The sequence below is a fragment of the Onychostoma macrolepis genome, chromosome 04, assembly GCF_012432095.1.
Source record: "Onychostoma macrolepis isolate SWU-2019 chromosome 04, ASM1243209v1, whole genome shotgun sequence".
Classification (NCBI taxonomy): Eukaryota; Metazoa; Chordata; class Actinopteri; order Cypriniformes; family Cyprinidae; genus Onychostoma; species Onychostoma macrolepis.
In genome coordinates this window covers 35,353,609-35,374,606 of record NC_081158.1, presented here as the reverse complement: position 1 = coordinate 35,374,606, position 20,998 = coordinate 35,353,609, and the positions used below count along the sequence as shown (strand labels likewise).

The 20,998-nt window shown below is 36.3% G+C and overlaps 2 protein-coding genes across 3 annotated transcripts in view; one reads left to right on the top strand and one right to left on the bottom strand.

The window, feature by feature from the left end:
* Positions 1-731: 731 nt before the first annotated feature.
* On the bottom strand, positions 732-11,478 carry LOC131539684 (protein mono-ADP-ribosyltransferase PARP12-like). The gene is made up of 12 exons (XM_058774377.1): positions 11,121-11,478; positions 9,675-9,810; positions 9,233-9,602; positions 7,107-7,157; positions 6,899-7,025; positions 5,329-5,494; positions 5,136-5,256; positions 4,275-4,371; positions 4,122-4,197; positions 3,912-4,042; positions 3,684-3,835; positions 732-1,804 (listed from the first exon to the last, which is right to left on the bottom strand). Exons 1-12 carry the CDS (start codon positions 11,390-11,392, stop codon positions 1,266-1,268), a joined length of 2,238 nt encoding a protein of 745 aa, XP_058630360.1. The 5' UTR covers positions 11,393-11,478; the 3' UTR covers positions 732-1,265.
* Positions 11,479-14,047: 2,569 nt separating this feature from the next.
* etv6 (ETS variant transcription factor 6) overlaps positions 14,048-20,998 on the top strand; it is a 25,844-nt gene continuing 18,893 nt past the window's right edge. Inside the window, exons 1-2 of one of the 2 annotated variants that reach the window (XM_058774386.1) lie at positions 14,048-14,542; positions 17,801-17,927. In XM_058774386.1, coding sequence (XP_058630369.1) covers positions 14,384-14,542; positions 17,801-17,927 — 286 coding nt within the window. In that variant the 5' untranslated portion in view covers positions 14,048-14,383. Of the gene's footprint in view, positions 14,543-17,797; positions 17,928-20,998 lie in introns of both variants that reach the window. The other variant, XM_058774385.1, reaches the window with a different exon arrangement.

The window sequence follows — 20,998 nt, the reverse complement described above, 5'->3', positions numbered from 1 at the left end:
TTTGAAACGTTGAAATCCTGTCTTGATTAATATGTTATTTAAAGGTTACAAAAACGTTTTTTTTTTTTTTTTTTTACAACGTTCTACTATATTTTCACCCAAAATATAACGTCATTTGAACGTTTATTTTGAACATAAAAATATTAAAATTAAGTTTTTTGTTGTTGTAGATGTATTGAACGTTTTTTTCTAAGTATAACGTTTTCTCAATATTATGAGAACGTTCGTCAACCTACGAATAACGTCAAAAGGACGTTCGGAGAATGGTTATAAATGGTTATTTTGGTTATAAAAATAACTTTCCTAAACATTATTTAAAGAACGTTTTGCCCTAACACCATAATTTCTGATTTCTTGAACACGTGCTACCAATTAGCATAATGACATGTAATTATTATCGTTTCATGTTTTTTGTTTTTTCAAAGCATTGCACAAAATACTTGACACCAAACATGTAAATTGTTGATTTATATGACAGTCAATATCCTGAAATAGTAAACCTAATCGAAAAATAATCAATTACTATAAATACACACAGAGATTTATTTATTTATTTTTTCAACATGATTTTTATATTGCTGATGGACACAGGTATGAAATGGTTCGGGAAACAAAAATCAATAGCGATATCTCAATCAGTCATTCACATCCATGAGGAAAAAGTAGCCTATATTTGAGGATTATGAGGAAAAGGTCATTAGAGAAAGAAAAAAAACTTAATCTCCTTTAAGTTGTGTATTGGAAAGCTTTATTGTGACAAGTATCTCAAATATTGAGATTATTACAAAGATCCAAGTAAAGATCAAGCCAAATTACACATTGCCATTAAAGCTGGCATGAAATTAAAATTCACCGTCTGTTTTCCAAATGCATAGCTCTAACAATTCATACGTGTATATGTTTCTTTTTACATTTAGACTATTTCATCAAATCTTCTTCAGTCATTTCCTCCTCTTAAGCCCCGCCCCTGCAAGCTCACGCTCATCTGCATACACGTTTAAAGCCACGCCCACATCTCAACATCCAATCAACAACTAATACACAGAACCAAGCCCCGCCCAACATTTTTTCAATAATCTTACATTTGGATGCATGTCAGAATAAAGAAGAAAAGATTTGTCGCTACTCCTGTTTCACCTGAGAGTATAAGACACATATGCCATTTTTGATTATTGTGTAATGTTTATTTTTTTTTACTTTTGATTATCAGTATTAACTTTTTACTGGCTTCCTCTAATGTGATCACATGATGCCTGATCATACGGTTAGGAAATGGTGCACTGATTCTCCGACTTTGAAGACTTTGGAGAAGTTGAGGAATATGAGGAAGAGGATCGTGAGGGAGAAGCATACAAGGAGGAGGAGGAGGAGGAGGCACTTGAGGAGGGCTTATAGAAGGAGGTGTTTGAGGAGGAAGGGTGTGAAGAAAATGAGGTTGTGGAGGGATTATAGAGGGAGGCGTTTGTGTTGCTGTATACAGGAACATGTCTCCTCACTGGCACTGTTGGTCTTGCCACCGCAGGACGGATTGTTGAATCAAACCCGCTGGAGTCTCTGTACTCGATCAGATACTCGGGGTAGATCTGGTGCTTTTCAAACACGACAAATATGGACGGATCGAAGACGTCGTTCACACAGCTGTCGTAGAAGACGGTGTCTCCTCCGTCTTTGGATGGAGGCCGGAGGTAGCTGGATTCACCTTTGGTGTAGCTGCCAACCAGAATGCGACACACGAACATGGAGCGAGTGCCTGAGTCTTTGGTGTAGCTGTGAGAGTATTTGGCATCCCTGGCAAAATAACTACCTGCAAACAGAGACACATTTTGGGCTCTCAAGAACATCTCTTAAGCTGTGCATTTAAAGGAATAGTTCAACCAAAAAGATTACGATGAGTGTGTTTCTTCATCAGGTTTGTAGAAATGTGTCTCTGCATCAGTGTCTCAGCAAAGGATGCTCTGCAGTGAATGGGTGCTGTCAGAACGAGAGTCCAAGATTAGCATGTTGTTAGCAGGTTGCTAACACGATTAGCATGTTGTTAGCATTTGGTGAACACGATTAGCATGCTGCTAGCATGTTTCTATCACATTTAGCATTTTGCTAGAAGGTTGTTAACATGATTAGCATGTTGATAGCATGTTTCTAACACGATTAGCATTGTTGCTAGCATGTTTCTAACACGATTAGCATGTAGCCAACAGGTTACTAACACGATTAGCATGTTGCTAGCAGGTTGTTAACATGATTAGCATGTTGCTAGCATGTTTTCTAACACGATTAGCATTTTCTAACATGTTTTTAACATGATTAACATGTTGCTAGCATGTTTTCTAACACGATTAGCATTGTTGCTAGCCTGTTTCTAACACGATTAGCATGTTGCCAGCAGGTTGCTAACACGATTAGCATGTTGCTAGCAGGTTGTTAACACCATTAGCATGTTGCTAGCATTTTTCTAACGTGATTTGCATGTTGCTAGCAGGTTGCTAACACGATTAACATGTTGCTAGCATTTTTCTAACAAGATTAGCATGTTGTTAACATGTTTCTATCACGATTAGCATGTTTGCTAACAGGTAGCTAACATGATTAGCATGTTGCTAGTATGTTTCTAGCACGATTAGCATGTTGCTAGCAGGTTTGCTAACACGATTAGCATGTTGCTAGCAGGTTGCTAACACAATAAGCCTGTTGTTAACATGTTGCTAAAACGATTAGCATGTTGCTAGCACGACTAGCATGTTACTAGATTGTTGCTAGCACAACTAGCATGTTGCTAACATGCTAACATAATTAGTATGTTATTAGCATGTTTCTAGCATGATTAGCATGCCGCTAGTATGTTTTTAACGTGATTTAACATTGTAAATGAAAAAAAAACAGATAAAAGCAAGGTAAAAACCAGCTGATTCAATACAAAAATCAGCTAGAGACCAGTTACAACCAGCTAAATAATCCACAGCACTCCAGTAACATCTTGAGAAGACAAAAGCTGTGTGTTTATAACAAACAAATCCATCTTTAAGACATATTTATCTAAAATACGAGTCCATAACGAAGGATCGGAGGATCCTCAAATGCAGCCTGTGTGTGTTTTGCTCCAAGCGAGCAATCACATGTGTGTTGTGTTTTACTTTCTTTCTTTTATATTCATTCATTTATAATTTATCATTTTGATTATTCAATTTAATCATATAATCATGTAACCCATTTTATTGATTAATTTAGTGAGTAGTCATTTATATTATACGGTAGTTGTTTTTATATCAGTTTTCTATTGTTGTTTAGTCTCATGACTGTGTTTCAAGGGCTGTTTGTCTTCATGAATAAGAGATAAGACAGAATGTTTATGGAAACTCAAGGTTTATGGGACGTTGCTTTGGGGGTTTATGGGATTAGTGTTCTTCAGCATTGAAACATACGCAACCAAACTCTATATAAACTCCTCAGTCAACTTCTTGGCTGATAGAAGACTTCAGCGTTTGTCTTCTCCAGATGTTAACTGATGGACTGGAGTGCTGTGATGTTTTAATCAGCTCTCGTTCTGACGGCACCCATTCACTGCAGAGCATCCATTGCTGAGACACTGATGCACATTTCTCCAAACCTGACGAAGAAACAAGCTCATCCAGCACATCCTCATTTCTGGTTGAACTAAACACTGTTTTACTGTATCTGAACTGCACCTTTCCCGTAGGCCGTGCCGTGAGTTCCACAGATCCTCCAGTCGAAGTTGTTGTGGCAGATGGCATCTAAATGCGTGCTGTCAGTGCCGTGAAAGAGCTGCTTCTCGGTCACGTCTCTGCCTCCGTTATGCTTTTTCATGAAGTCCTTTTGCCTATAAGTGGCACGAACCGTCAGACGTGCTGTAATTGATCTGGACGTTCCAGTGAGTGCATGTCTTATGGACTTACCACTGATAAACTTCCCATAATGCTTTGTTCTGGACCCTCTCAATCTTCAGGATTTTGAAGCCGACCATGGTGCGATTGAACAGTTCTTTGACTTTGATGTATTCAGCTGAAGTGGTCTGCAGCGTCACACTCTGTGTAAAACAGCGCAGAACACTATAAACAGAGATCCACGTAAAATCATGAAAGTCACCCAGAAATGATTCCACTCACCTTGTATCCGGTTTCAGGAGTCAGAGCTTTATCCCAGTGCTCCGGCAGAGCCTTGAAATTATTGGGCGTCCTTTTACTAAAAACAGACATGAAGGGTTTTTTCCGTCATACAGGTTTCAGAGAGTTCAGAGAGAATGAGGAGTGTTTTCTTACGTTGTCTTGATTGTTCGAACATCAGCCGTTGACACAAATTTGGGACGACGCCTGACGACTTTTTTGGTTGTGTAGCTTTTGTTTGTCTGGATCATATCTGAAGAGCAAGATTAGTTCAGACGGCATCAAGACAACAGCTGCGTGAAGCTTCGTCAAGACTATAATAAGTATAATGTATGTGTGCGATATTGACAATATTTTGCTGAGTGTGTTTTTGTGCAGGTTTAGGTCTGTCATGGATAAGTAAATGCGACACTAAAAGCGCCAGTAGGTGGCAGCAAGTTCCTGTGTTAATGAGTGATTCATTTAAACGATTCATTCAAAACGGCTGATTCATTCAGAAATCTATTCTTCATGAATAGATCATTGAATCATTGACTCAAATGATTTGTTCAAAAACAGATTCATTTAGGAAAGAAACACTGCAGTGTTAGTTTGGAACTATTTTCATTGGAAAACATACAATACTGTGTATAAAAATGTAACTCCCTCAATATTAATTTCTTGTTTATTGAACTGCTGTATAAAATCAATGTCCCATCGCTCACGTGCTGATATTCAGGAAAACAACACTTGCTTGTGTTAAATTACTTAACTTTATTATATCTTATAAATATAAAAAACAAACAAAACCTAAAAGATTTAAATTATCATGGTGTTTTAAGTGCATTCTAACAGGCTTGTGTGATTAAGCCTATTAGAATGCAATTCAAATACCCTGAATTCAAGTTATGAAAGCTAAACATTTTGTAGGTTTCAATGCTTTTGGGTTCTCAAGACGTGTTTTTGTTTGGTTTTTTTGCAAATATATATATATATATCACACAACCCCTAAATGTACAATGTTTTTTTTTAGGTTACCCATGAAGCTGAGCTCGTACGTCTGCGATCCGGCTGTGAACTCCACCACAGCATTGTTATCGGCCTGATACTTCTGCTCGAGTTCAGCGGTGGAGATGGAGGACAATCTATGACCCCCGTCCTGATCAATAAAGAGAAAACCAGAACATCAGATGTTGAAAAGTATAGTTAAGTTTCGCAAAAAGTCACTTACCGCTGTAGCATACTGGATCCAGTTCCCAAACTCATCCTCCCAGTGCCAGATCCACTCGGTGGTCAGGATGAAGGTGGGCTGGAGCACTGACGAAACCGTCGACAGACGCCGCACACTGAGAGAGCCTTGGATCATCGTATCGAAATAAACCGGGTTCATTCCAGAGCTTTGACAGACAGAGAAACCCTCAGAACACTCAACAAACCACTAAATATTCATGCACTGCCTGAACAGACAGTTTTATTAATATTAAGGTGAAATTAAAATAATTATCAACCAAAAACATAACATTTAGAAATGTGCAACTGCAAAACAATGCACTAAAAACCACTGTATATACGCCTTAGCAACTGCATAGCAATAGAACTAAAACCACTTCAAACACAACTGCAAATCAACTCAAACTCCAAACACCTTAGCAACGGAATAGCAACGCACTAAATAAACTCCAAACACCTTAGCAACCGAATAGCAACGCACTAAATAAACTCCAAGAACCTTAGCAACCGCATAGCAACGCACTAAATAAACCCCAAAAACCTTAGCAACCGCATAGCTACACTAAAACCACTCCAAACACCTTAGCAACCACATAGGAATGCACTACAAAAAACTCCAAACACCTTATCAACCGCATAGCAACACACTAAATAAACCCCAAAAACCTTAGCAACCGTATAGCAACAAACTAAAACCACTCCAAACACCTTAGTAACCACATAGCAACGCACAAAAAAAAACTCCAAACACCTTAGCAACCACATAGCAGCAACGCACTAAATAAATCCCAAAAACCTTAGCAACCACATGGCTACACTAAAACCACTCCAAACACCTTAGCAACTGCATAGCAACACACAAAAAACTCCAAAAACCTTAGTAACCGCATAACAACGCACTAAATAAACTCCAAACACCTTAGCAACCGCATAGCAACGCACTAAATAAACTCCAAACACCTAAGCAAATGCATAGCAACGCACTAAAAAAACTCCAAACACCTTATCAACCGCATAGCAACACACTAAATAAACCCCAAAAACCTTAGCAACCGTATAGCAACAAACTAAAACAACTCCAAACACCTTAGCAACTGCATAGCAACACACAAAAAACTCCAAACACCTTAGCACCTACATAGGACCGCACTAAAAAAACTCCAAAAACCTTAGCAACCGCATAGCAATGCACTTAAATAAGCCCCAAAAACCTTAGCAACTGCATAGCAACACTAAAACCACTCCAAACACCTTAGCAACTGCATAGCGACACACAAAAAACTCCAAACACCTTAGCAACCACATAGGAATGCACTACAAAAAACTCCAAACACCTTATCAACCGCATAGCAACACACTAAATAAACCCCAAAAACCTTAGCAACCGTATCGCAACAAACTAAAACCACTCCAAAAACCTTAGCAACCGCATAGCAACACACAAAAAACACTTCAAACATCAGCATACCAACACCCTGGCAACCACCTCCATCATCCTAGCACTGTGCTGGGCAAACAACACTAATCCAGTGATTTCATTTCACATACTCCATGTGTTTTCTTTCACACACCTGTATGTTCTTGCAGGATTGCAGTAATCTTTCTCGATGGCCTCGTTGTCAGGAATTGCCTTCCATTCGGATCCTTCCTTAACTTCCCATTTATAGGGCAGATTGGAATGCTCCCTCCTACATGAGACTGGAAACACAAGCGTTTAGCTGTGTTCAAACTAAACACAGCTCTGTGAATCACACGAGCACAGAGTAATGCCGTTCTTACCACCATGCTTGCAGTGTCCTTTGATGAAATACAAGCAGATCTCCGTTTTCTCTGAGAAGAGACAAACACACATCTGTAAGCATCTTTCAGACTGAATTTTTCCTAAAATTGCATTCTTTCTCATATTTAAAACATATTGAAGCCGTTTCTGCCACTGAATAAAATAAAAAAGGTAATTGCAACTTTTTATCTCACTTTTTTTCTCAGAATTGCAAGATATAAACTCGCAATTACGAGTTAGAAAGTGATAATTGCGTGATATAAACTCAATTCTGAGGAAAAAAATTAAAAACTGCGTAATGTAATCTCACAATTGCGAGAAAATTGTCTTTTTTTCTCAGAACTGGACTTTGCAATAACAAGTTTATATCTTCTGACTTTTTTCTCTCAATATGATGTTTATATCTTGCAATTCTGAGAAAAGAAGTCAGAATTGCAAGTTTATTTCTCACAGTTCTGACTTTATAACGCACAATTGCAAGTTTATGTCACGCAATTCGGAAAAAATGCAATTCTGACTTTTTCTCACAATTGCGAGTTTTATCACCTAATTCTACTCGCAATTGTTAGAAGTCAGAATTGCAATGCATAAACTTGCATTCGCGAGAAAAGTCAGAATTGTGAGTTAATGTCGCAATTCTGACTTTTTTGTTTAGATCTCGCAGTTTTTAGAAAAGAAGTCAAAATTGCAAGAAAAGTCAGAGGTGCGAGGTTGTTTCTCACAATTCTGACTTTATAACTCACAATTGCAAGTTTTTTTGACGCATTCTGAAAAAATGCAATTCTGACTTTTTTTCCTCACAATTGTGAGTTTATTTCCCGCAATTCTAACTCGCAATTATGAGTCAAACTTGCTATTGTGAGAAGTCAAAATTGCAAAAAAGTCAGAATTTCGAGTTTGTTGCAATTCTGTCTTTTTTTCTCACAATAGCAATTTATATCTCACAATTCTGCGAAAAGAAGTCAGAATTGTAAGAAAAATGTCACAATTGTGAGAAAGTTCAGAAAAAGTCAGAATTGCGAGAAATAAACTTTATAACTCACAATTGCGAGTTTACATCAGACAATTCTGAAAAAAATGCAATTCTGACTTCTTGCAATTGCAAATTTATGTCCCCCAATTCTAACTTTATAACTCGCGAATGCAAATTTATCTCACAATTCTGAGAAAAGCCATAATTGTGAGAGAAAAGTCAGAATTGCAATATATAAACTCACATTCGTGATTAAAAAGTCAGAATTGCGAGTTTATATTTCACAATTCTGACTTTTTTCTCGTAATAGCAAGTTTATATCTCACAATTTTGAGAAAAAAGTTTTTTCTCGTAATTCTGACTTTATAACTCACAATTGCGAGTTTATATCACGCATTCTGAGAAAATACAATTCTGACTTTTTTTTTCGCAATTGCAAGTTTATATCCCCAAATTCTAACTCGCAATTGTGAGTTAAACTTGCAAGAAAGTCAAAATTGTGAGATATAAATTTGCTATTGTGAGAAGAAAGTCAAAATTGCAACAAATAAACTCGCATTTGCGACAAAAAAGTCAGAATTTCGAGTTTATGTTGCAATTCTGACTTTTTTCTCAAAATAACAAGTTTATCTCACAATTCTGAGAAAAGAAGTCAGAAAAACGTCAGAATTGCGATATAAAGTCAGAATTGCTAGTTTATATCATGCATTCTGAGAAAATGCAATTCTTTCTCACAATTTCCAGTTTATATGCCCAAATTCTAACTCGCAATTGTGAGTCAAAATTGCAAGAAAGTCAAAATCGCAATATATAAACTCGCATTTGCAAGAAAAAAGTCCGAATTTCGAGTTTATGTTGCAATTTTGACTTTTTTCTCACAACAGCAAGTTTAAATCTCACAACTCTGATAAAAGAAGTCAGAATTGCAAGAAAAACGTCACAACTGCGAGAAGAAATCTAAACTGGCATTTGCGAGAAAAAGTCAGTCACAAGTTTATTTCTCACTTTTCTGACTTTATAATTCAAAATTCTGAGTTTACATCACAGAATTCTGACAAAATGTAACTCAAATCAGAATTGTGAAATAAAAAGTTACAATTACCTTTTTTTATTTTTATTCAGTGAGCTGCCATAAAATCATGTATGCATTACCCATGTTGTTTTGTGGAAACCTCTGAGCCTCTTGTCCTCTGCCTGCGTTAAAACCGCTCGACGGTCTCCGGTTCTGTGCATTCGGACCTCTTCTGGGGTTCGGTCCCGCAGCGTTTGGAGCTGAAGGTGCCTTGGAAAGATGCCTCAGGGCTTCAATGTTGGAGTACAGATCCTTCATGATGACCATGAGTTCGGCGGGGATGCCTCTGTCCTGCAGCGTCTTCAGCGGATGCGGCTCGTAGAAGTCATGAGCGCGAGTGCAGTCGCAGGAGCCTCGCAGATATTTCTCGCAGATGTGGAGCCTCCTGCAGTTCTCGGCGTCCGGACAGCGGCCGTATTCTCCCGTGCCGTTATTATACGAATGACACACCTGACAAACAAGCACCATTTTCAGCCTCAGCTCAAAACTCTATGCTTAGAGTAAAACGTGCGAAATACTCACCGCTGGCAGGAATGAGTAATCGCTCTGCATAAGAAGAATGCACAGCTCCTTTACATCCAGTGTGTCCAGACCATGAGCGGTCAGAACTAATGCATTCTGACCTGAGAGCAGATCGTGACTGAAGCGACATCCTCGTCTGCAAGAGAAAACAGAGGTTTTGTTTTAGTAATGGAAGCACACAACATGGCAATGTAAAAGAAAGGGAACCTGCATTATAACTTTACTTCATGCTTTTTATTTTCTCTTTATGGACGATTGATTATATATATATATATATATTGTCTTTAGGTCTGGTGTTTGGGGAGGGGGAGGGGTTAGTTATTTGTGTTTTTCGAGTCTGTATAATGTGAAAACAAACAAACAAATAAAATTATAAATATTTAATCATTTATATTACAGATAAATATATAAACATACATTTTTTAAATATATAAATTTTTCTAAAAATATATACATAAATATATACTTACATTACATTTATAAATAATATAATAATAATTAATAATAATATCATAAATGTAAATATATACTTTCATTTTGGATGTGATTAATCGTATGACAGCACGATTGACAGCATATATATATATATATAACATTTTGTCTGAGCATATTGTTTTGTTTGTTTTTTTTAATCTACTAATTAGTGCAATATTTTCAAACTTTAAAGATAATAACATGATGTGTGCAGTAGAGGGTTAATAATGTATATAGACTGAATAAATATTGAATGTGTGAATAAATACACACATACAGTATATATTGTGAAAATATTTACATATACACATGTACATATTTACATTTATATAATTTATATTACAGATAAATATATATTTAATATATAAACATAACACATTTTTTAATATATAAATTTTTCTTAAAATATATACATAAATATATACTTTTATTTTGGATGCGAATAATCATTTGACAGCGATTAATCGCATCCAAAATAAAAGTTTTGTTTACATAATATATGTATATAAATGCACACACATACAGCATATATTTCGAAAATATTTACATGTATATATTTATATTATACATAAATACATTTAATATATAAACATAACATATTTTTCTTAATTATATACATGCTATATACATAAATATACACAGTGCACACTCATATAACATGTAAACAAAAACCTTTATTTTGAATGCGATTGACAGCACTAATATTTATATATATATATATATATATATATATATAACATATTTTGTCAGAGCATTTAAAAAAAATTTTTTTTTTATTTATCTACTAATTAATGGAATATTTTCAGACTTTAAAGATAATAACATGATGTGTGCAGTAGAGAGTTAATACTGTATATAGACTGAATAAATATTAGCAAAAGTAATGCGACTCCGAATGATTCCGAACGCTTTGTCGACAGTAATATGGTTTAAAAATAACCCATCTGATATGTTTCGAGTGTAAACACACACCTTCCTCGGTCGAAGCGGCAGGAACCGAACAGAAACCACTTGCACAGATGCAGATTCGAGCACCCAGAACAGTTTTGGGCTCGACACAAGCGAACTTTGGTTCTGGCGATCACTTTCTTCTGTCCGTTCACGAACGCCACCGTAAACGATTCACTTCTACCGACGACCGAATCCATGGCTTCATCGTACAGACCGAATATTGACGTTAACGCGTCGTAATCTATAGATCCATTATGAGCGCAGATCTTCTTAACGATCGCCGCGTCCGTCATGCTGAACAGATCCAGTTCTGCAGAACCGAGTTTAGGACCGACAGGGAAATAAAACTGATTCCTGAGGAATGGAAAACGAAACTTAAACATAGAGGAGGAGCTTAAGCGAACATCATCGTTATCAGTCACGTGAAAGGTCGTTAACGAAACAATAAAGACGACAGCTGTTCCGGAAAACAAGCTTAAAGTCAAATGTCCAGCTTGATTTTTTCTCATGAATTTAAGAAGTTAAAGATATGTTTACAAGCATGTACATATCACATCGGTGGTTTATTAAAAGCTGTTTAATTTGACATGAAGGTCGCCATGTTTAGATCACGTGACTGTTGTTGGTTTTATTATTATTTTTTAACTAACTGTTCTTTTATTAACTTTTGTGGAATAAAAGAATCGAGGCTTTTGTGTGATGACGCATTTGCGCCACTAGATGTCACTGTAAGTCCAGCGATTCAATTTATGAATATTATGTGACAACATACCCCACTGTTATGAACAGCGAAAATAAGTTTTGAATCAATGGTGAAATTAAAGAAGTGTCTTACAAAATATTATCCAGGATGTTTTGTCACTGTGTCTACTCAATTATTATTTAATTATTAATTACTGAATTATAGCATTAGCCTGTTATAAAATTTAGAAATCTATATAAATCGAAAAATGAGATTTGTGTATTTGATGGGTTTTTTTTTTTTGCATAATGATATTTTGAAAATAAAGTACAATATTTATTCAATTATTTATTTTACTAGGCAATTTTTTTTTTATGTTACTTTTTTTTTTTTTGCAATAATAATAAAGAATACAGTATAAAAGATAACAAACAGAAAAGAACAGTATGTACAAAACGAACAACATACCTTTCAATGAAAAAAATAAATAAATAATTTTACTATGCAAATGCCGTGTGTATAAAAAGAAGTGGGCTATTTTCAAACACAATTTTTCATTTTATTAGTGACTTTATATACAGTATAAACCTTCTGGAATTAACTGAAAAAAAAACACTGAAATATCATACACCTTGTTCTTGTGAACAGACCTATATTGGACTTTTTGCGGGCAACAACTGTGGAAATGTAGCTATTTTGTAGTCTTAAATTTAAAGTGTGTGTTTAAACTATAGGTTAAAACTGATTAAAAATATATATTAATAATAAAAAAATTTAAAAAAATAAAAATAAAACGTGTGACAACTAGCCCCGGTCTGAACTGCAATAATAATGTGTGTAATAACAGTATTATCCAGCAGGTGTTTATCTAAATAAGAGCCGTTTGCTAAAATCTTGCATTTTCATTTGATTTCATTATGATTGATATTTTAATATATTTTAAATATATTAAAATATATTTAAAAATAATATGCAACTTAAAGCGAAAATCATTGTTATCAGTCACGTGAAAGGTCGTTAACAAAACAATAAAAATGACACCAGTTTCAGAAAACAAGCTCAAAGTCAAATGTCCAACTCAAATTTTACTCATAAATTTAAGAAATGAACTATGTTTACAACCATTTGCGCCACTAGATGTCACTGTAAGTCCAGCAATTCAATTTATGAATATTATGTGACAACATACCCCACTGTTATGAACAGCGAAAATAAGTTTTGTATCAATGACAAAATTAAATAAGTGTCTTACAAAATATACAGGATTTATGAAATATGTTTAGTCAATACTCAAGAGTATTATTATATTATTTAATTATAGTATTATTATAAAATTTAGAAATCTATATTAATGAGATGTATGATTTGTGTATTTTATGTGTTTTTTTTTTTTTTTTTGCAGAATGATATTTTGAAAAATTAAGCACAATATATTATCAATTATTTATTTTACTAGGCAAATACCATGTGCATAAAAAGAACTTAAAAACTTAAAAGCAATAAGAACTTTGTTGCAGTTTGATACAACATTTTTTTTTATTATGTATACATTTATATGGAAGCCAAACCAAACATGCCTTATATATATATATATATATTTATATATATATATTTTTTAGTTTGTTCCAGAAGGTTTATATATAAAGTCAAAAACTGAAAGTGAAAAAATTTTCACTTCTGTTTATACACATGGTACTTGCCAAGAAAAAAAAAAAAAATATTAATAATTGAACAATATATTGTGCTTTACTTTTCAAAATATCATTCTGCCAATGAAAAAGAAAATCTCTATCATAAATCTCAGTTTATATAGATTTCTAAATCTTTCCAAAATAATCTTGAGTAGATACAGTGATAAAAGATGAAATAAATGGGTTTAAATCTTTCCAAAACATGTGTAACTTAATAAATCCTGGGTAATATTTTGTAAGGCACTTTTTTAATTTTGTTATTGATGCTAAACTTGTATTGTAGATATAGATGGTTAGCCTATATGTACTCTTGTATGCACACTATGTGTTTAGCTCTAAATAAAAAGAAAGAAAGTTGGGGGAAAAAAGGGAAGAAAAAGTCAAACATTACAATGTAAAGATTGTAAATGTACAGTTAATAAGATCACGTGATCATATCATCGCGCTTCTGTACCTACGTTTATGTATGGCTGGATTAGTCAACGCTCGCGCAGAATAAAGCGTATGTTTTGCAATATTTTGAACACTCAGAATGGTATTGTGAAATATTGTGAGCTGGTTCCGGATTTGACGCGGCGCCGCAGAAGCGTTGCGATAAAGCGGCGCGCTGATCCGGTGTCCGTTCAAAAAGGCCGCCGTCCACCGCGCCTGACGAGCGCAAACGCCCACCGCGCTGATTTCCTGCGTCGCGTTTCCCTTTAAGGCGCAGCGCGCTGCCTGGAATTCACGTCACTTCGCCGCGAAGCGTCCGGATCAATGAGGTTCCGCGCTGCGCGCTGCGTCGCGCTCCTGCGAGCGACGCTTCCAGGAAGGTGTTAACCATCGCGCTGCCGCAATGTAGCGCCTGCTTGCGCCTTTACAAACAAGAACACGGAGAAGTTGAAGAATTCCGCGCGGGGCGAGGCCAATGGATGCGCGAGCGCGTTAAAATCGCCTGCGCGTCGCGAGGGGAACATTATTATCCAGGCGCTTTATTTCGCGGAAGAACAAGGGAGAGGAAAGTGGAAACAGAAGAACTTCCTGAATTTCAACGAGACATGTCCGATTCCCCCTCGCAGGTCATTATTAAGGTAATTCTGCCTCTTCTTTCTCGTCTAGAATGATAACGCGGAAGGTGGGATGACGCGCGCGTTTGACGCTGATCATCTGTTGCTGCGAGTTGCTCGCTTGTGACTTCATTTGCGCGATGCACGCGATTCGCGGTGGCGTTTTAACGATTCATGCGTTCCCTGGAGCCATCAGTGGGAAAAGTTCACAAGCGAGTTTGAGGACGAGTTTGGGGGGACTTTAACCTGGTCTGGAAGCGGCAGCAGCACAGACATCGTCTGACAATAACATTAGTTCGCGTTGGTTATTTAGTAACAGGGAGCGAGCAGAAGGCGAGACTTTGCGCTGGGAACGCGGCTGTTATCAGCGCTGCTCTTTGACCGCGCTGCAAATGCAGTTTCCTTATGGCACCTTGTTAGTGAGCGTTCACATCCTTCAGTGGCTTCTTGCACTGTTGCTCGTGCATTTATTTATATGTTGTTCGTGCAGTGAAGCGTCACACCTGGCCTACAGTGGTTCTGGTCCTGAAGGACCTATAGGCACTGTCAGCGTATTTTGAAATGCACGTTATAGTAAGTCTTACTGTAAACCATTCATTCACGAGTGTTTGTTTATTTTATTTTTTTTAAGTGTTTGGACTTTGTAGCGTTTAATCAAAATGGATCTTCCAGTGAAACTTTAGTCTGCTGATGTGTGCAGGACTTCTCCAATCATGTGCATACGCTCCACAACTCAACATCCAATCAGCAAGTGATGCACAGAACCAGGTCCCGCCCACAGTTTTTCTTGGTCGATAACCCGTTACTATATTTGTTTTCCAATTATGTCTTAAGTAGATGTTATGTCATGTAAACAATAGGCTATATTTTCTCGTAATAATGATGTCACTAAAATGTTTCGTTTTTTTTTTTTGTAAATGCGAGATAATGTCGATTATTTTTATTCCTCGTAATAATGTTATGTCGCTAAAATGCTTTTATTGTAAGTGCGAGATAATGTGTCGATAATTATATTTACTCTTATTTTTGTTTAAATGATATTTTCTCGTAATAGCAAGGTTTTTTTTTTTTGTTAAAAACTATATACATTTTTTATAATAGCCAGGTAGTGTGTCATTAAAACAATATATTTTCTCGTTAAAATGGCATTTTCTTATAATAACTAGATGTTGTGTTGTTAAAAAATTTTTTCGTAACCGTGAGATAATGTCATTTAAAACAACACATTTTCTCACTAAAATTAAATTTTAACAATGCTGTTGTTAAAAATGATGTTTTGTTCATAATAATGAGATAATGTGTTGTTAAAATGTTGTTTTTGTTAGAATGACGTTTTCTCGTAATAACGAGATGTCATGTTGTTGAAAACAATGTTTTTTCGCAATAGCGATATTTTTGTTAAAATGAAGTATTTTCTCGCTAAAACTATTTTTTTTTTCGTAATAAAAAGATTTTTTGTATTTTTAGCAATATATGTTCTCGTAGTAACGAGATATTTCGCAATTGCAAGTGAGACATAATGTATCGTTAATGTCATACATTTTCTTGTAATAATCAGATGTAAGGCCTACGTCGTTAAAAAATGTTTTTTTATCATAAAGAGATAATGTGTCATTAAAACGATTTATTTTCTCGTAATAGCATCGTAAGTGTTTCTGTTGATGTGCATCACAATGGAAGAAACGCTCTGTCGCCGCTTTCATTTAATCGCGACTTCAACGCATCTGATAGCATCAGCCTGTCATATTCCTCGCTGCTTTTATTGATGCACCTTATACCTTATTTTATGCTTATAATAATAATAATAATAATAATGAGCGTTTTTAATGCAAACCTGATGTGTTTGGGATTTGCATGTTTTGCTCTCCGTCTCCAGGTGTTCCCGCAACCGCCGAGAGCTTTCTGACAGTTGTAGAAACATCCACGCTCGGGTAGAGCGGCTTTGTTCAATGCAGCCGCATGCAAATGAGCCGATATCGCTTTTGCATGCTTTCATTTGCACAGGGTGCTGGACGTGATGGCGTTTGAGGAAGCTTCCAGAAAACCGCTCTGTGCTTCCCTTGGCTTTACGCTGGAAATTTCAGTTCTCAGTGCGAAATCTACCGTAGCGCTATATATGGACCAAGAGAAAATCAGCAGGAAACTGGACCGGAAATCACAGCAGCTGAAGAACACTCAAATGTCTTTGATTTCCCTTCAAGGGCCGAGCATCATCAGCACTCTCATTAATCATATTCACACTATTGTGCAATACAGACGTCAGCTGTTTTCTATGAGACTTAATATTCATTAGCCTCTATAGATGAATAACTAGATAATCATACTAAAATTATTATTCATTCAGAACACTCGAGTTCCCGCTCTTATGTTAAAAACGAGGCGGACAATGTTTGTCAGATAGTGAGTCCAGGTGCTGATGTGTCTGCATGACCTCTGCGTGACCTTTGACCTGTCTGCGGGGTCAGTGAGCAGCTTCACGTGTCTCTCCGTGTTCGTTCTGAGCAAAACAACTCTGAAGGAAATTCAGGACTTTATTACTGTTTGCTTGTGCTCGTTGATCTAGTGTGAGTGTGTGTGTGTGTGTGTGTGTGTGTGTGTGCGCACTTGTTCAGCTATCTTTGTGAGGGCCGGTTTGAGTTTTAGACCATCGGAGTGAGGACAATCTTGTAAAGTGAGGACATTTTGGCCGGTCCTCACTTTCTGGGACCCCTTTAAAGGCCTGTTTGAGAGTCAAAACTTGGTTTTAGGGGTCAGGTTATAATCGGGTAAAGGGTAGGTTTAGGGTGAGGGTTTGGGTGAGGCACTTAGTTCTGAAGGTTAGGGTCAGGAGCTGGATATTGCATTGCGTCAATGTATGTCCTCACAAAGATAGCTATACAGAGTTGTGTGTGTGTGTGTGTGTGTGAGTGTGTGTGTGTGAGTGTACCTGTTTTTCTATTCAGGTGGGGACTTAAACCTGAATACACACAGACTCATGGGGACTCGTGTCACGGGTAAACAAGCTTATAAATCACACAGAATGAAGTTTTTCGAAAATCTAAAAATGCCTGTAGTCTCCTGTAAGGGGTAGGTTTAGGTGTAGGGTTGGTGTAGGACAATAGCACATACAGTAAGTACAGTATAAAAACCATTACGCCTATGAATGTCCCCACAAGGATAGCAAACCAGACATGAGTGTGTGTGTGTGTGTGTGTGTGAGAGTGTGTGTGATCAGCAGTACAAGCACTCTGTTAGTGTGTCTGTAGTAACCCGTGTGTGTGTGTGTGTGTGTGTGTTCAGCAGGAGAGGAGTGTTTTCAGTCCGTCCGCGAGCCCATTGCCAAATTCCACTTCCTCTCCCGGCCATGTCCCGCCCTCTTCAGCCAACGCCAGGACAGAAGAGGAACCAACCAGACTGCCTGCACACCTGCGTGAGTGACGCGCGCACACACACACACACACACACACACCCTCGACAAAGACAAAACTCACCTGGAAATAGTGACTAACACACACATACCTCCTACATGCTCTATACAACAACCTGAGACACACACACACACACACACACACACACACACACACACTTTTGTTCCAGCGTGCCGCACTGGTTGAGTTTGACGTCACTGAACACACTCAAGCTGAGGCAGCTTCAGACCGGCCCTTCTGCCACAACACAAAACCCAACCGTCAGGATACGACTCCAATCACAAAGCCTCTGATTTCATTAAATAAATGCACTGCATGATTCGGAGTCGAGTGTAGTTTGCTTTTTATTTTACATGATACATAGATACATAGATAGATAGATAGATAGATAAACATGTTAAAACAGTATTGTTTGTTTATATAATTTATTATTATTATAATATATAATCACAAACTTTTGGCCAAATTGTGCAGCCCTACAAATAAGCACAACCAACCTCGAATTTTAGTAGTAATTATTACATTTTATATGTAAATGTATTTAATAAATTATTTTGTTTATTTATTTCTTTAATTATTTTAAAATTATTTTTATAGTATTATTTTAAAATGTTAGTCAAGCCAAAAATTATATTTTTGATATTTTTTTACTAGTGGGTGCAGGGCACTATAGTTCATTCATGTAAGTGAGGAGAGCAAAATACAGTAAACTGTGACATATTACACCCATAAATTCTTCATATAGTTGACTACCAGTAAAATTGATTAAAAAAAATTTGGGAGCAAAAATGATTCAGACGCTTTGAGCTGATCATGTTTTGCTGAAGTGTTTTTCTTTAATTGCTAATGTGATCTTTTTACACACAGACTGAACACAATGAAGCATTGCTTGGTAATTAGTTGAGCTAAATTGGTTTTATCTAATTGTGTTCTTAAATTTAACAGCTGACAGCTATTCAACCGAATTCATTACATACCTTTCTATCAAAGTTATCTGATGTTATCAAGATCAATGTGTTCTGACGCAGTTTAACTCTGAGTTCTTCTCATATTTTATTACCATTTTCTAAACTATAGCAATAAACTGTGATATAATGTGAGAAATGTTGAAGGTGTCTGAATCAATCTTGGTTTGACTGTGTGTGTGTGTATATATATATATATATATATATATATATGTGTATGTATGTGTGTGTGTGTGTGTGTGTGTGTGTTTGGTAATTTGTCACTATAGGTGTACAATTATTTGAGCTACAAACCAGTGTGTTTATAATCACGAAACTTTGGCCAAGTTGTGCATCCCTGAAACAAACAGAACCATCCGCTCCTGTGTGTGTGTGTGTGTGTGTGTCTGGCTCAGCGGCAGGTCTGGACGCATCTCGCTCGGATCAGGGTGGAGCTAACAGGATCCCATCAATATTTAACCCGTCTGTTTGACATGCGTGTCCTCGTTACAGACGGAAGCAAACGACTGCTGGACTCCGTCCAAGTTACTTATAAACCCAGCTATTGGTTTGATTTCCTCTTCCTGTCTGCTGAATCCACGCCATCCAAGTTTATCTCGATGAGTTTATCTCGTCTGATGAAAGGAGATATATGTGCTATTAAATATATGAATTAATTTATATTTATTATTAATTATAATAAATCAAAACTTTGCCTCTTTTTACACACAAATCCAAGAATTGCACACAAAATACAAAATGCCTCACATCTCTTGCAAAATGAAGCACTGCATTCAAAATATCAAAAGCAAACACTTTTGCCATAATATTAATTCCTGTGTGTTGCATCGAGAACTGCTGTGTTTTTCAAAAAGTGTTTTGTGAAATTGAGTCAAAGGCTGAGAATTAGTGTATGTTTTGCAGATTTGGTGTGCGTTTCTGCTGTTTGTGTGACAGCTTTCAGATCTTGTGTGTAAGCAGTTGGAAAAAAGTGTAATATTAATTAATTAAATGTAAATATTTTATAATTATTTTACGCAATATTTACTAAAATTACTTGTTCATTTAAAAATGATTTAAATCTGTAAAAACCTAAAATTAAAATTCTGTAAATGGCATTTTCTAAAATCAGTCTTGCTTATGACACTGATAAATAAAAAATATCAGCGGATATATCGCTTGAACACTAAACATGAGCAGCTGACGATATCGAGCTCTGATTGGCTGATTTATTGGAAACGCATTGATGTGAATCTTTGGGAAAACACTGAATCAATTTAACTCACAATTCGTAGGTTTTCAGGGATGATTTTTGCAAATTCAGAATGATTTGATTTGATGCAATTCAGTTCGATTTGATTCTGTAATTAAGCCCATTCATAGAATTTCCTTCAGTAATTCACAGAAGTAAAGGTTTAGTTTTTAAGAATGTATATGTTTTTAATATTACATGTTAAAAATATAACTTATGTATTATAATAATTTAATTATGTATTAATAGTTTTTATTTTACTTAAACTAACTCTAAAACTATAAATACATTTTTATATTAAAAAAATATATATATATATATTTTAATTATATAATTAAATATATAATTTTTTTTTTTTTTTTTTTTACAGTTTTAAGTCAGTTCTTGATTTGAACAAATGATTCACGATTCAAAAATCCATGTTTCAAGACTGAGGCGAGCTAAAAGTTGTGTTTCTGTTCTCGCACTTCTGCAGCTTCATGTTAGTCGTTCTTTATGCAGTCATGAAATGGGCTTTGATTTTGATTTTTTTTTTGGTTTGCAGAAAGTGCTGGAGATGTAGTAATGTTGGTAAATTTCTGATGGGTTTATGGATGCACGGAGCGCTCAAACTCTCTTACCTGCATTAGACTGGAGAGAAAGAGAGAGAGTTGAATTGAGCGAGTGGGAGGGAGAGTGGGAGGGAGGGAGAGAGAGAGGGAGTGAGCGAGTGAGGGAGGGAGGGAGTGAGGGAGGGAGGGAGGGAGGGAGGGAAAAATGACAGGAACTTCCGAGAAGCTCTTGGCTGGAGGCGGCTCTGTTTTCCTGACACTGATCGAATCGCCTGTTTTCCAGCGGACGGATGGATGGGGTGTGTGTGTGTGTGTGTGTGTGTGTG

Excerpts from the sequence above, each read along its gene's own strand:
- LOC131539684 (XM_058774377.1), bottom strand. The coding sequence starts at position 11,392 with ATGACGGACGCGGCGATCGTTAAGAAGATCTGCGCTCATAATGGATCT. Across the intron at positions 4,372-5,135 it reads GTACGAGCTCAGCTTCATGG|ATATGATCCAGACAAACAAA; the intron begins GTAACCTAAAAA and ends CTTGCTCTTCAG. Across the intron at positions 4,043-4,121 it reads CTCCTGAAACCGGATACAAG|AGTGTGACGCTGCAGACCAC; the intron begins GTGAGTGGAATC and ends TGTTTTACACAG.